The 16,675-nt window shown below is 36.8% G+C and overlaps 2 protein-coding genes across 6 annotated transcripts in view; both read left to right on the top strand.

Annotated features, from left to right (window-relative positions):
- Positions 1–16,675, top strand: part of Hers (Histone gene-specific Epigenetic Repressor in late S phase) — a 230,555-nt gene that overhangs the window by 205,491 nt on the left and 8,389 nt on the right. For all 5 annotated transcript variants that reach the window (XM_034976730.2, XM_069503892.1, XM_069503895.1 and 2 more), the window contains 3 exons: positions 15,234–15,337; positions 15,743–15,847; positions 16,367–16,457. In XM_034976730.2, coding sequence (XP_034832621.1) covers positions 15,234–15,337; positions 15,743–15,847; positions 16,367–16,457 — 300 coding nt within the window. The remainder of the gene's footprint in view (positions 1–15,233; positions 15,338–15,742; positions 15,848–16,366; positions 16,458–16,675) is intronic.
- Positions 8,452–11,433, top strand: LOC117989391 (uncharacterized). The gene is made up of 3 exons (XM_034976745.2): positions 8,452–8,613; positions 9,361–9,533; positions 10,495–11,433. The coding sequence occupies exons 1-3, from the start codon at positions 8,452–8,454 to the stop codon at positions 11,372–11,374; spliced, it is 1,215 nt and encodes a 404-aa protein (XP_034832636.2). The 3' UTR covers positions 11,375–11,433.

Genomic DNA, 16,675 nt, shown 5'->3' with positions numbered 1-16,675 from the left:
AAATTGCTTCAAACGCACATAACTCCGAAAAGTTAGAGGTGAGTGCCAGGGATCGAACCCCTGACCTCCCGAATAGGAGGCAGGGCTAGTGTAGAGGTATCAGGGGGAAAAACGTCATGCTTGTCAGTTATATAACACAAGTAGCATAATGCAGATAGCATGGAGCGGGTAGGTAGGTTATATTTTCATGTACGAAACCTAGCTTGCTGCTACGAGTATTGCAGTAGTAGGTACAACGTAAAGCTCCTCGTTTGTTCGCCCGCGCGTGTTCTACAATCTACAGACTACAAGTAACGGTACGCTAACGCCCCTGCAAGTAAATGAGAACTATGCATTGTAGTTCTTTTTATTTTTAACCGACTACGGCAAAACCAAAAGTATGTGAATTTGTATTTATGTGGGTTCCACCGTTGCAGCTAATCTACTGAGCCGATTTTAATGAATAAGATGTCAATCGATTCATTATTACAATCCAGGTGACACAGGCTACATTTTATACGAACAAAATCTATCATTATGTACACTGTACAGGTAAAGCCCTTTTATATGATACCCCACTTGGTACAGCAATCTTACTTTGAAAGTTGAAAATACTAATTATTTTTTCATGACCACATTTTAATTTGTGATGTAACTACAAATTCACGGTTTTCGGATTTTTCGTCTTAGTACGTGTGCTATAAGACTTCCCTGCCAAATTTCATGATTCCAGATCAACGGGAAGTACCCTATAGGTTTTTTGATAGATAGACAGACAGCGAAGTGATCTTATAAGGGTTCCTTTTTCCTTTTGAGGTACGGAACCCTAAAAACTGAACCATCAAACTGAATTCACGAAATTGTAATAATACAAATAACATGGGCTATAAAAGCAGGAAACTTTTATCAAATAATATGGGCAATCGGAAGTGTTGCCGACCGCAAATGTTTCTACCGCAAACGGTGAACGAACCATTATTACACTGAAACAATCGCTTCTCGACAATGAGTTCCCAGATTGGAATATCTTTATTCAATAAAATAATGTTATCATTAAAAAAACCGGCCAAGCGCGAGTCAGGCTCGCGCAATGAGGGTTTCCGTGCTACAGTCGTATTTTTTCGACATTTTGCAGGATAAATCAAAAACTATGATACATAAAAATAAATAACAATCTGTTTTGGAATATACAGTTGAAGACCTTTTATATGATACCCCACTTGATATAGTTATCTTACTTATAAAATTGAAAATACTAATTATTAGTTCATGACCACAATTTAATTTTTTTTGTGTGGTGTAAATTTCCACAAATTCACGGTTTTCAGATTTTTCCCCAAATGTCAGCTTTAAGATCTACCTACCTGCCAAATTTCATGATTCTAGGTCTACGGGAAGTACCCTGTAGGTTTCTTGACAGGCAGACGGACCGACAGACAGACAGACAGACAGACAGACAAACAGACAGACAGACAACAAAGTGATCCTATAAGGGTTCCGTTTTTCCTTTTGAGGTACGGAACCCTAAAAACCTAAGTGCGAGACGGAAGGGTTCATCGTCGTACAAGAAACCCTAAAGTTAGAGGTATGAAACCCTAAAAAAAATGTATAAGAATAATGAAGTGTATGTATGTAACCACAAATTTACGGTTTTTGGATTTCTTCCTTTACTTGTGCTATAAGACAATGCTAATTGCGTCATGATTCTTGGTCAACGAGAAGTACCCTATAGGTTTTGATTTCCTTGATAGCTTTTGACAGACACTACAGACAGACAGAAAGAAGTGATCCTATGAGGGTTCTTTTTTCTTTCTGTAACTTAAAAATACTAGGTGGTCAACTTAGGGTGTAAGGGTGTACAATTGACTTAAAAATAGATATTTACTCAATAAAGAAACTTTCTTATACATAAATAAGTAATTTATTAAGGTAATCATAGGTAGGTACCGTATGAAGTAGGCAATACATATATCCCAAAAGATTACCCTATGTTTGCAATCTAAAAAACTACTTAAAATTCTTCATCAAGGATATTCAAAGACATCTTTTGACGTTCACCAGAAAGTGGAGCAACTTTGCAGGTCACGCTTTAAACTCTTTCAATGAAAGCTCTGTGCCCCGGAGGACATTAATAAACGATTACCAACTTACAAGGAAACCAAGTATGACTCGTGAACTATAGAAGCCTACGCTCATATCCATTATAATTCAAACTCGATCTCGGCAGTTCTTACTTCGTACCCGTGCCCACGACTTCTTCCACGTGGATTTACATTTTGAAAAAATCTCGTAGGAATTTTTCGGGATAAAAGTAGCCTATACCTAGTCAGTTTTCGGGATGCAAGCTAACTCTCATAACTCTGTACCAATTACCAAACATAAAAATAGGTTTAACGGATGTGCTGTGAAAATCATGCAGACAGGTAAACTGACAAACTTTAGCATTTATGGATTTAGCCTAGGATCCCAGCCATAATACGATGAATACTGAACGACCCCTTAGGATCCCGTGGATGGAAAGGAATGAAAGGATGGAAACGTGTTTTGTGATCGATCTTATTTTTTATTTTTATGAGAGCTGTGGAATTGATACCTAAAGTCACAGATAAGCCTGTAGTTTATGTAGGGATTAGGTATGCCCCAGCAATTAAAAACTTTAAAATTCCGTTGATTTTTGATAATATTAACAAAAAGGGTTCTTTTTCATTAACACAATGCGATTTTTACTGTGCAGGAAAAGCATTAAACTTTTAAAACAGTTATTTTAACATAAATACTGTAAAACCATTCCAGCGAATGGGAGTACCGCATCCGGTCTATTTTCTTTAAACTGGAGGAATGTTAAATTTTATTGCTTACATTTTTGGCAAATTTTCTTGCTGTTTACTACCACCATTGTTGCACGAATATGTACCTTACCTACTTACAGAAAATTATTATGATACTACACTACTACAGTTGATCTCAGCTGGCTACAGTACGCGGCAGAAAATATTGTACATCGACCTTTAGAGAGAGACTAGCTTATGCTCGCGACTTCGTCTGCGTGGACTACATAAATTTCAACCCCCTATTTACGCCCTTAAGGGTTGAATTTAAAAAATCCCTTAGTGGACGCCTACGTCATAATAGCTATATGCACGCCAAACTTCAGCCCGATCCGTCAAGTAGTTTCAGCTGTGCATTGAGTCAGTCAGTCAGTCAGTCAGTCAGTCAGTCACCTTTTCCTTTTATATATTTAGATATAAGTTTTGTAGAGCGTTGTTTCTGTCGTTGAGACCGACAAAGCTTCACATAGGTATGAGTGACAGAGACAACGCTCTATACGAAGCCGAAACCTCTTCTAAAAGTCGATGTACAATATTTCTTGCCGGCTACATTTATATGTAGTACCTATGTATAATGTAATATGTACTTTGTTTTATTAGTATTTATTGCTAGCTAATTGCAGTTTTACGATATCTAATGGTCAGTATGCGTTGCAATGTCGATTCGCACGCCACTTTGTATGTTGTTGGTAACTTGCTGTCAGAAAAATTCACGTAAGAGCCAATAACTGGGTAACTACTCAATCGGATTATGATCCGATTGCGTTGTTATTGGGTTATGCGCAAACGCATAGGTAACGAACAGACAGATTAATTTCATTAGTTATATTATTACCTATAGGTATGAAAATAAAATATTTACTGCGTATTAAGTCATGGGAATTCTCACCACAGATATTTTCCTCTTTATTTTTTAAAGTGATGAAGTAGCATTAGCATAGCATTAAATAAGTTTATTTTTAACATATAAATTAAAATTCTTTGATTATTTTACTTTTTTAAGATGATACTGTATAATATCCGTAGGTACCTATTTACCTAAAAAATATAACTAAGTAAGTATGTACATACCTACTCATAACTCATTTAATTTTCTAAGTAATGTTAGGTTTTCGTGAAAATTAGCTGTCGACAAATTAGCAAGTGATAATAAAATTTTAAATCTTTAACGCTTGTAGTCAGGCTACGTTTAACTGTGTTTAAAATAAACCCTGATTAATGGCGCGTTTTTCACTTTTACAAACAAAGCAAGATAATTAGGGTTTTCTTATCTTTTGGTACCTACACGTACGTTCTTACATATTACGTAGCACTTTATGGATCGAGTAGGTATACCATACACACAGACGTGATTTCTACTCGGTGACTATACACCACGCATACGAATGTAACCTGTTGACATGTATTTGTATTTTTGTAGTATTTAATTTTATCAAAAGCACGTGGCCACAAACGTGGCCTCGTAACACACGTGTTCACTAATACACACCCATGGGCGGAGCTTTGCACTGCAAAATGCAAATGTTGTACACTCTTACAATGTTAACGAGGGTGCCTTTTTCTAGAGCTTTCTAAACATAGACACAACTGCATGTCGCTCGACAGTCGACGACGGTCGCGGTTCGTGGACCTCTGTCGATCTTGTTTTATTGCTAGCTGATGCCCGCGACTTTATCCGCATGCGTTAAGGTTTTTAAAAACCCGTGGAAATTTGATATTCCGGGATAAAAGAAGCCACCACACAATGTCACTCTCCAAGTATAAACTCTCTCACTCTGTCACTCTCCGTGCAAAAAATCACACCAATCCGTTGCTCCGTTGCGGCGTGATTGAAGGACAAACCAACAAACAAACACACTTTCGCATTTAAAATATTACAATATGACTCGCCACAGCTTCGCTCGAATGGAATTTTTGAAAATCGGTGGGGGTGATATTTTCAAAAATCCTGAAACACGCATTCCTTCATTTTTAACCTACAACCCAAATACCAACTTTCATAGAACATACCTATTACTTGAAAAATGACAGACTTTCATACAAACTCTCATCCCTTATTTACCCCCTTAGGGATGGAATTTCCAAAAGTTCTTACTTAGTGCCTGCGTGCGTGTGAAATTAACCTAGGTGCCTACTACCAAAATTTCTAATTTCTAATCCCAGTGGTTTAGGTAATGCATTGATAGATCAGTGAGTCTGTCAGTCAGGAGATCGTCAATTAATTATGCTAATGAAACGCTTATCGCGATTTGATTTAACATTATATCATCCGTGTGAAATCTTACTTACCAAGTTTTATTATTTACGAAATTCCACGATGCGCACAAAAAATATTAACATTCTGAACGAACTGATACAAGTCTAGATAGCTTTATCATAATACAGTATTAGTCATTTTTCGTTTTCGGTATTATTTTTCTTGTCATTTTATGATTTAATTTTAATTTTCTATGAAATCTAATACTGACCTACCTAGGTTAGGTATGCATTAATGACACTAAAAACCCGAAATAAAAAACTTACCTTGCCTATAAGTACCTACATGGTTCTTTTCCTTCTTTTTTCCTATTGAAAATGTTACACTGGATGACTAGAATGAAGTCCCTGGAGAATCATATAATATATTATTAAATTACCCATTGTAGCGTAGAAAGAGACAAAATTTGTCTATTTCTCTGTATTTTATTTGTATTATGAGTCGATGGAAATGGTCATCCAAAGTCATTTTATCACTCAAACTAGTTCTAGTATTTTATAATATTGTAAATTGATCACTTGAAAAGAGCAACCGCCGAGTTTCTTGCTGGGAAGAATCTCGGTAAGAACGGCATTCCGAACCAGTGGTAAATTAAACTAGCTGACGATTGTAAAGTTTACTTGAATAAAAATATATTCTAAGTATTCTATTCTATAGAGACCTCATTCAAAATTTAAGGATTTCTCCTTAAATTTTGAATAAGGTCTCTATAATTCTGAAGTTGAAAATATGTACACGGACTGATCGGGAAAATGCGGAAAACAGAAATGAGAAGTTCCACGCGCACAAAGTCGCGGGCAGTAGTTGATATAAAAATATTTTAGACGAGGAAGGTTATATCAACATAATCAACACAAACGCTACAGAACTGTTGCTATTGTTTGATGTGTTGGAGGTGAACATGTGGCATTGTTGTGTTTGCGCAGCGGCCGTGCGTCGTATCTAGCGGAGCGGACGCGGGACACCACATCCGCTCGAGTGTCTTTCATATTATTATTTTCTTGCAAGTTTTTGTAAACATTCCTATTGATTCACCATTTAATACTTTTAAAAGTAGGTACCTGTCATGTACATAACGTTACAGTTGGTTTAACATAATAAGTATGCAGTGGCGTGGACATGGTTTGAACTTGAAGCCTGCATGGATAGGTATTAGATATTGGGATAGGTATTGGGTAGCCATTAGTTAGATAGGTACCTACTATACCTAACCTATACTGTGCATAAGTATACTAAGCAGATCATTATGAAAAATAACCACTGAGGTGTTTCAACTAGGGTAAGCAGTGCTTTCACGCGATGATGATGATGATATGATAGGACATCGCCAACCTATTTGTGGGGAGCGGGGTTCGATCCCGGGCACGGCCTCTAGCTTCCCGGAGTTATGTCCGTTTTAAGCACGGAACAGAAAGAACAGTGGAAGTGCAATTCACCAAAATTACTATAGGAACCGCTGTCGCCAAACTCATACAAATATACCGATAGTCATATATTGCACTACAAAGAAACAAATCATTTGATTTGTCGTTTAAGTTTAGTCAAAACTAGCCTACGTCACAGATTTGGAAACAAACCCTGACGTTCTAGAAACTTAGCGTGACGTGCTTTAGCGGAAGAACGTATTTACGAGCTATAGTCACACTCACGTCACACTAGATTCAATTGTCCAATTAATTCCGCTACTTGACCATAGATGGCGGTATTCTAAGTGGTAGCAATTATAAACTTAATTACGTTAAACATATGGTGACAGGTTTCGGTTATACATTTGCGTGATCGGTCGATTTTTTTTCCTACTCAACTAAGGCCGCACCACGAAGCTCAATGAATCTATCGATATCGATAGATACTCTTTATTTTGTTCATTCGCAAAAATAAAATTAAAAAAGGTAATTATAAAATTGAATAAAAGTGCTGGTATGTATGCATGCCTTTTACAAGTATGCACAATAAATACTGCAACGTATGAAAATAGTTAAATTTTATTTATTGCCCTTGAAATAAAACATATTTGTTAAGAAACTGGCGTTTTGAAAGTCTTATTTTTAATTTTAATAAATGGTGTATGCGAACATTTATGTATATATTTTTCGACTATTGCCTTCATCAAATCGGTAACGTGATTAGACGCAGGAATCTCCGAATCACTTTGTCTTTTTGAAGAACCTGGAGTGACCACATTTATCATTTTGTGGCTGAAACCAAAATTAAATTTTGAGAATAAATCCGTACTAATATTATAAATGCGAAAGTGTGTCTGTCTGTCTGTCTGCTAGCTTTTCACGGCTCAACCGTTCAACCGTTTTTGATGAAATTTGGTACAGAGATAGCTTGCATCCCGGGAAAGGACATAGGCTACTTTTTATCGAACGAAGTCGCGGGCATCATCTAGTACCTATATAAAATGAATAGGAGAAAAATTAATTAGTGTGTTTATGAATTAAATTTGATATTTAGTCAGTCAATCTTCATACAAAAATATAACTAAGAGGTGTGTTGTTTTGTATTATAATATCAAGTATTTTCAATACTTACTGAAAGTTATAAAATAAAACAAGGTTACTTACTTGATTAAAAAACTTAACGATTTTCATTGATGGAAGCGCAGTAGGTTTCGTATATCTATACCTATCCTTTATTTGATATTATAAAATAGACTTCTAAAAAAATGTTCAGAGCATTTCATGCTTGATTTGGTTGGCATCCAATTAACTCTACCCGTTGCATCTATCCATTTCTCTTTGATGCTTGCATCTTTGGGAAACCTAAAAATATTTTAAATGAAGGTTAGAGGAACTACTGATGTCTATTTAGTGATCAATGCAACGTCTCACTCATTAATAAATTATAATTATTGCGTTACTATTTATTTATATCCTTGTATCGATATCAATCGATAAATTCAATATTCGACTTGGCCACATCACTACTTGAGTAGCGAACACGGAGCGAAGTACTTTCGGAATAGAATCAATCCAAAATAAACTTTATCTTAATTGTTTAAGGTTGATTTTGACTAACCGTTCTATTAAATATTAGTAAATTGAAATAAATTAAGATTTTATAGAAAACAATGAAAATCGTACTTACCGATGATACGAAACACCTCCATTTTTAAGATTTTTTCTCCTACTATCATTTTTACACTCCAAAACGGAACAGAAACATTGCTAGGGCAATATTAATTTGTCGCGAGACTACCAACTCCACGCGATGTTAGAACGCGACTGGGATCAGTTTTACGTAACTACGCTTAGAGCCTGTCCAGAAAGCGCGATTTGCGCGCGAGTCCACTCGCGCGTTTTGATTTCTATTGCGTCCAGATGCGGCGAAATAACTCGCGTTTCACGCGCGCATGTGATGGGACGGCTTTAAGTTATAAACATGGACTCGGATAAAGCGGTTGTGTTGTGGCTTGCATACCGTCGATGGAGACGTCGTAAACGAAGAGAAAGTCGACGATTTAACGTGCATCCCATTCTACGTGACAGAATGACGCATAGTATGTTTATAACTTTACTAGCTGATCCCCGCGGCTTCGCCCGCGTAGATTTAGGTTTTTAAAGATCCCGTATAGCCTATGTCACTCAGGAATAATGTAGCTTTCTACTGGTGAAAGAATTTTTAAAATCGGTTCAGTAGTTCTAAAGATTACCCCCTACAAACAAACTTAACGACATTACCTCTTTATATAATACAACGGGCCGTGCAGCAGAAATCGTAATATTTTAATTTCGCCATAACTTCAAAACCAAACGTCCAATTTTAATCATTCAAAGACCAAATATTATCTCCATAAACTGTTCTTAGTGATGAAATCATTTATTTTGATAAGGATTAATAGCATGAGTAAAATAAACGCGTTTAAATGTAGTCCAAAAAAAATTCAAGATTTTTAAATAAAAAAATGGTTGCTGTGCCTCACTCGACATAGATGGGTATAGTGTGTCGCGGACTTTTTTGTAGATATTTATAAGATCTACAATTAATTAGAACATTTTATGGTTCTATCTTTTATAGTTTAGGCAGCGTACGCAAAATAAGTAACTTTTCTGGTTGATTTTTTACACCTTGTGTCCGAAAAACCCAAATATCTTACGGAACCCTATTTTTTTCCAAAATAAAATATAGCCTATGTTACTCGTGGATAATGTAGCTTTCGAATGGTGAAAGAATTTTTAAAATCGGTCCAGTAGTTTTTGAGCCTATTCAGTACAACCAAACAAACAAACAAACAAACAAACAAACAAACAAACAAACAAACAAACAAAGTTTTCCTCTTTATAATATTAGTGTAGATACCCAAAACTCAGAGAATATAGTGAAAAGTTTTTCAACTACTTTCGGATGTCAGTAACATCGTTTGATGATTTACTAGAAATTATCAAAGAAGATTTGACTCCTTGTCAAAATTATGTGGTACGGGATACTGTTTCTGCAGAAGAAAAACTCGTGATTACTTTGAGGTAATATTTTTTATATCTTTAGTAAATTTTATAAACTAAGACCTAATTAACAAAAATAAAGAATTTGAACAAAATTAATAAAAATTAGGAATTAATGGAACTTTACGATAATTAAATTCAATATATAGGTAGGTACTTAATATTGAATTTAATTATCGTAAAGTTCCATTAATTCAGATTCATTGGAATCTTGTGTAGATGCCGGTGATGGGGTTTTGTAGCTAGACGACATTGGTGGTCGTGAAGCAGTACAATAACCTCGATTGTAAGTCGAAAAGGTTGCAGGTGGAAACGAAGATGTTGAAGGATCTGTTGCGGTATACCCTGTTTCTAGAAAATAATCTCTCTGTCCACGTTGAGTCATTCCTGTTTGGTAATGATATTGTGACGAAGGTTGGTAGTCGGAACGAGCAGCTGCAGGTTTAAGGCACAGTACTTGTTGAGCTTGAAGTACTTTCATTATTTCAATTTTTGTTTGAAGTCTGTGTTCCTCTGGTACTTTAAGAAGCTCTTTGTGTAAGGACAAACAAAATAGTTTGTCATCATCTGACTCCGTTTGGTTTGATGTCTGTGGCTGATTTCCAGATGCTAAATTTGTTTTTATGATGGAAATAAATTCTTCGTCGGCTGCATTTAGTTTTTTCTTCCTTTTTGCCTGACTACGTGGAGGTCTCATTACATCTTCCCCATCGCCCGAAAACTCCTGTTCTTCAACAGACGCGGTGTTGATGTTGCTCTCAGTTATTTTATTCCGTGTCGATCTTTCGAGGAACATCAAACGTTCAAAATAAATATATTTGGCTTTGCTGGAGGCTCCTGATCCAGACGGTGTGGTTTTCTTCTTCTTCATTTCTCTTACAAAGCTATCACGCAACCCTTTCCACTTCTTCTGCAATAAAGTACCTGTAAACAATAAAAAAATTGGAATAAAATAATAATTCTTATGTAACTTTTTTTTCAGATATTTGGCTACAGGATGTTATTTTGCGGACCTGCATTATGCCTACAGATTAGGAAAGTCTACAGTTATCGAAATAGTACAGAAAACCTGTTACGTCATATGGAACAAACTGCAAAATATAGTAATGAGAGAACCAACGAAAGCTGAATGGGAAGAAATTTCGAAACAATTTCAAAAATACACAAATTTTCCAAATTGCATCGGCGCCATTGACGGCAAGCATATCCGTATTATAAAACCTAACAATTCTGGATCTCTTTTTTATAACTATAAGAGTTATTTTTCAACTGTTTTGTTGGCCGTATGCGATGCAAATTATTGTTTTATTGCAGTGGACATAGGCGCGTATGGAAAAAGTAATGACTCCACAATTTTTAAAGACTCTATTTTATATAAAAAACTTGTCGAGAAAACTTTAAATATCCCAGATCCAAGGCCAATATCGCAAACAGATACAACCCCCTTACCTCATGTCATAGTAGGAGATGAGGCGTTTAGTCTGTCTGAAAATATAATGCGCCCTTATTGCGGTAAATCTCTAACAACCAAAAAAAGAATTTTCAACTATCGCTTATCCAGGGCCCGGCGCTACATTGAATGTTGCTTTGGCATCTTGGTAAATAAATGGAGAATATTTCATAGACCATTGAATGTGGACATCAAATTTGCAGAAAACATCATTAAGGCTTGTTGTGTTCTCCATAACTACGTAAGGTTAAGGGATGGCTACAGGTATGATCACACTCTCTACGAAACATCTCTGATTAATTTGAACACTGAGGCAGTGAGGCCTAATGCGAGATCATTAAATGTAAGAGATAGATTTGCTAATTATTTTGCTAACGAAGACAAACTCCCGTGGCAAGATAAAATGATATAGCTTATTACTGTAAAATCTATGCAAGGAATAATATTATTTAATAAAGTATTATTTACTTACCTAAAGTTTTTTTTTTCTCCTCGGAATCACCAGCTTCACAAAAAATTTCTACTATTTCTTCCCAGTTCCTACGTTTAATGATTCTATTAGAATAATCTGATGATTCCATATCCCATATAGCTACCCTTTTCTCAATTTCGTCGATAAAAAGTTCTGTGTCAAAGTTATCACGCTCCATTTTGAACCGAATACGTCCACTCGCCACGGACACGCGCGTAGTACTGGACGCAGCAATGGCGCCGGAGTATCTCGACTCGCGCGGCGCACGCGCGTTAACGCGCGAGTCGAGAGTCCCGCTCATTGCAAGCGTTTTACGCGCGTGTGAGGTAACGCGCGAGGGCATCTGGACGGGATGTATGTAGCTCTAGTATCTCGAAAACGCGCGAGTGCTTACGCGCGAGTGGACACGCGCGTAAATCGCGCTTTCTGGACAGGCTCTTAATTGTGGCACGCGTGCCACGCCTACTTAGCACTTCCACTGTTTTTTCTGTTCCGTGGTTTTAAGCAATTAAATATTAATGGTGAAGGATTTATCCATGATATTCTCAAAGGTGTATCTACCTACCAATCCGCACTTAGCCAGCGTGGTGGACTATGGCCAAAAGCGTCTCATTGAGTGAGAAAACCCGTGCTCAGTAGTGAACCGGCGATGGGTTGAAGATGATGAAGCAGTGATTTGATGTATCTATGACTTGCGCGCTATTTTAAGTACCTAGGTAGGTACTGATAAGTTAGTCGATCGATACATACAAATATTGGACTTTCTTATCTAAAAACAATACAGTTAATTCTACTAGTACATACACAATACACAATATACCTATCTACCTACTATTGAAGCCTCAACATCTCGGCGGGGGTGGATCTGAAATCTGAAAAGGTCATTCAAAAGGTCATGGTTCAAGTTGGACTATTATTGCACCCACTCTTAGCACAAACCACACGAGTTGTGGCACAAACTTTGCTAGTTTGAAACTGTGGTTGAAACACACCTAATCTATACTTTTAATATTAATTGTTTTAAATATTATGCGAAAATCTGTCTGTCTGTTTGCTTTTCACAGTCCATCCGTTTAACCAATTTTGACGAAATTTTGATGGTACAGTTGGTTAAGCTTGCATCCCAGCGATGGACATAGGTTGCTTTTGTCCCGGAAAATCAAAGAGTTCCCTCGGGATGTTAAAAGACAACCCGCGCCGATGAGCTAGCGGTACTATCGGTAACGGTACATTATCTGCCTGGTACAGTTAGATATACAGGGTGTAACCAGAACACTAGCAAAAATAAAGACAGGTGATAGTACTGATTACTGATATGACACCAACCATAGAGGTCAACGAACGTTGCGTAAGTAGGCCATTCGGAGTTAATGCTACGTCGTAGGTGGAGCATTGACCCCAGTTTTGAACGCTATACATTGCGGGTTTGAAAAATACTGAATCACTAAAACTACAAAATGAGGCAAATGGTTATTGGTATTGGATTCTGTTTAGATAGTATAACAATAAGGCTAAGTTTTTGCTAGCGTTCTGGTTACATCCTGTATATAGCTTGCATCCCGTAGACGGATATAGGCTACTTTTTATTCTGGAAAATCAAAGTGTTCCTACGAGACTTAAAAAAAACCGAAAGCGGGCATCTAGTAAAAAATAAACGCAACTTGATTAACTAATTTTACCAGTAGCTTAAAGAAAACGTTGAATAAACGGTAAAATCGCGGACATAATATCGTTTAATGTAGTTTCTCATAAATATTAAAGGTTTTCCTTGTTGCTTTTGCTCAATGAGACTATCAATGAAACGTTATTTGAATAGCTTGTAGGTATTATGAACAGTGACAAGGAAAACCAAACACTCGTAAGAAGTTTGTTGTCAGCTAACCACAAATCAAAGGAAATGTTTTATAGTTAAATCAGCTGAGCAAGGATGTTAAAAAACAAGTTTTATATAGGTACCTACCAAGGATTGGCCAATGGCCATGGTCCATTTTTATTTGTATTTATTTGACATCTATAGGTTCTAATCTCTATATATGTATATGAAAATAAATCGCTAAATGTGTTGCTCATCGCAAATCTCGAGAACAGCTGAACCGATTTCGCTAATTCTTTTTTTATAATATTCCTTGAAGTACGAGGGTAACCACCCTCTTACGGAGAGAAAAAATTAAAAAATTGCCTGAAAAAGAATCGACTGTTAGGCGGTACGAAGTTCGCCGGGGCAGCTAGAATTATATATAAAGGAAAGATTTGTTTGTTTGTAATCGATAAACTCTGAAACTAGTGATACGATTTTGATTTCTTTCACCATTAGAAAGCTACTTTATCCAGAAGTAACATATATGTATGTAGGATAACTATGGTGTTAGATAACTATACCAAGTGGGGTATCATATGAAGGGCTTTATTTGTCCATTCTAAGACAGATTTTTATTTATTTTTATGCATAATAGTTGTTGATTTTTCGTGCAAACTGCAAAATGTCGAAAAATACGACTGTAATACAGAACCCTCGGTGCGCGAGTCTGACTCGCACTTGGCCGGTTTTTTGTTTGTAAAGTGCTACTTTTTTTCATAATGTCTCGTTTTATTTTACATTTTGATTGCTTAGTATTATGTATTCAAATAAGAGGCAAACTACGTTTGTTTGAAGCGCGCTACCAATAAACCCTTTTTACATTCATTACAACATTCCTAGTATTTTTGTCTGTTTACTTTACCTTATTCATCTGAATTAGCATTTAATCCTCGCTAGTGTACTCGTATATAGGTATTTATGGTCTTATAGTGATTATTTCATAAAACGAGTGACTGTCGGCATATTATGCCGGGTCAATTAGCATGAATTAACGCTAGATACGCGGGGCTCGGCTATAAATTGCCCTATTGAATTGATCATGAATAGATAAAGGTAACGATAACATATTGAAATTGAATGGTGGACTTTAACGTTAATTGATTGATGTTTGCGAAAACAAATATTGTTTTAGACTTTACATTTATTTACGTTCATTCGTCCTATTTGTTGGTTATATGAATGGCTTGGTTCGCTTGGTTATAATGTTTCTTTATTCTTATGAGATCGTCAGATATTGATTGTTTCTTAAAATGTTCCATAAATCGTATCATCAACTAAATCAATTCATCTCTACTAAATATTATGTTTATTGTCAGATTAATTATTATGGTCTCCAGGTACAAATTGCAAGTCCCATACAAATAAATATATCTATGCCAGTATCTTCGGAACCTTGCCTAGAGGGACTCCTTTTAATAATATATTTTAGTTATAATATTATATTTTTTAAGGTTTTAGTTTTAGTTTAAATTATTAATTAATTAACTTTTAATTAGTAAAAAAATATATAGGTAGGTAGACATTTAATAAACGTAACGCGTTGACTACAAAGAGTTTACTAATTAGTTAATTTATTTACCGACGTCCTTACACTATGAATTTAGACGTGTTGAGATTTCACTGAATATAAATTAGGTGTTAGAACAAGCCTTTTTAGTTGGCCTAGTATTTAATCTAATCTAAATTGGCTTACCTATACCTCTGTCCCATGACAGGGCAAAGGCCTCCCTTCGATTTCTCCACAACTCCGTATTCTGTGCCTCTTCGGGCCACCTCATTGTCCTTCAATTGTGGCGGCTGCGCGGCGCCATTTTCAAATGTGAAAAGTTTTAGATTTTAATTCGTTTTTGGCAGGGCCCTCGTGTTTATTTTATTTTTTAAATTACGAATCGGTTGTCCTTTCTCGTTACCAATTTTAAGCTCGTGGTCTCTTCTTTTCAGGATACTATCAGCCCGCGGGTCCGCTGATAAAAGAGAGCAGCGCAGACGCAGAGCGAGCGTTAGCCAGATATCACCCGCCCCACTACCATGCCCCGCATCCACCTGTAAGTATTGCCTTTATTTCCAACTAGCTTATGCCCGCGACTTCGTCCGCGTGGACTACACAGATTTCGAACACCTATTTTACCCCTTCTATTTTTTTAAACTGACAGACTTTCATACAAATTTCAAACCCCTTATTTTTCTACTTAGGGGCTAATTTTTTTAAAAACCATGATACACGTTTTATATGTTGACGTGCGGGTGTGCGGGGCGTACCCCGTCTCCTACCCCGATTGCCATCTCAACCTGTCGCGGACTATACAACATGCACGCGAACCGCTCGCAATCGCTCGCGCACACGTGCACATGTTCTTATGATGCGCGTTGAGTGCACAGTTCGTGCGCCTGCGCAGGTGTGGATCCGCCTATTGAGTTTTCGAAGGACTAATAGAAGGCTATTTTTTCAGGTACTACAACAGTATGGACCATATTACCCAGCGGAGCTATGCTACGGGCGGTACTACAGGGCGCCTGGACCCTACCACATCCCGCCACCACAGCCCGAAGCACAGGTAACTGAGAGCCTCTACAGTCTACAATATTTGCTTTTAGCTCACATACAAGGCCTAGATCACATTATTCAGAATTGGTGGTAAATGAGCGCGACATAGTGTAACTTTTTAGTCGACTGCAGCAGAAGGAAGGTATAAATTAAAAAAAAGAAGAACCGGCCAACTGCGAGTCAGACTCGCGCACCGAGAATTCCGTACTCGGGTATTTTTTTCGACATTTTGATATGACATGATAAGTCAAAAACTATTAACTAAAATTTGTTTTAGAATGTACTTTCGGCTCGGACAAACGATCAGCATAATATAAAAACCGCTTCAGTACAAGGTGTGTGCAATGCGTTCGGCGAGCGGCCAATTTATAAACGCTGTTTGTGAATTGCGTGTATAACTAAGTATCCGTTGATGCTTCTATGAAAACCTCGAAAGTCGGACACACTCATTCGCCTAGTGCATTGGGCCTATTTTGTAGGATCTTTATCCAACAAACATATTTTTATGTTTCTATGAATGTTTTTTCAGATGGTAGGCGTAGGAAGCGAGCCGTACCCCCCTCAGTATTACGGCACGCCGCCATGTTACCAACATTCCCCACAAAGGATACCATATGTAGGTTAGTAAACTTTCTATACCATTATTTCCAAAATAAAGCTATATTATGCTTTTTAGGATTACGTACCTACCACATAGTGAAAAAAAAGTTAGTGCCCTACAAGTCTATGAAAGATGGGGAAATCATGGGTTGTGTATATTATCTACACAACGTTTTCAGTCACACCACTAATCATTTAGGTTTAGATTAGATTAGATTATTTATTTTTTGCAAAATTG

Source organism: Maniola hyperantus, chromosome 16, assembly GCF_902806685.2.
Source record: "Maniola hyperantus chromosome 16, iAphHyp1.2, whole genome shotgun sequence".
In the NCBI taxonomy this organism is placed as follows: Eukaryota; Metazoa; Arthropoda; class Insecta; order Lepidoptera; family Nymphalidae; genus Maniola; species Maniola hyperantus.
Note: the sequence above shows the minus strand (reverse complement) of the source record. Positions and strands in the feature narration are given on the sequence as shown.

Excerpts from the sequence above, each read along its gene's own strand:
- LOC117989391 (XM_034976745.2), top strand. The coding sequence starts at position 8,452 with ATGGACTCGGATAAAGCGGTTGTGTTGTGGCTTGCATACCGTCGATGG. Across the intron at positions 8,614-9,360 it reads ATCCCCGCGGCTTCGCCCGC|TGTAGATACCCAAAACTCAG; the intron begins GTAGATTTAGGT and ends TTATAATATTAG. Across the intron at positions 9,534-10,494 it reads AAACTCGTGATTACTTTGAG|ATATTTGGCTACAGGATGTT; the intron begins GTAATATTTTTT and ends CTTTTTTTTCAG.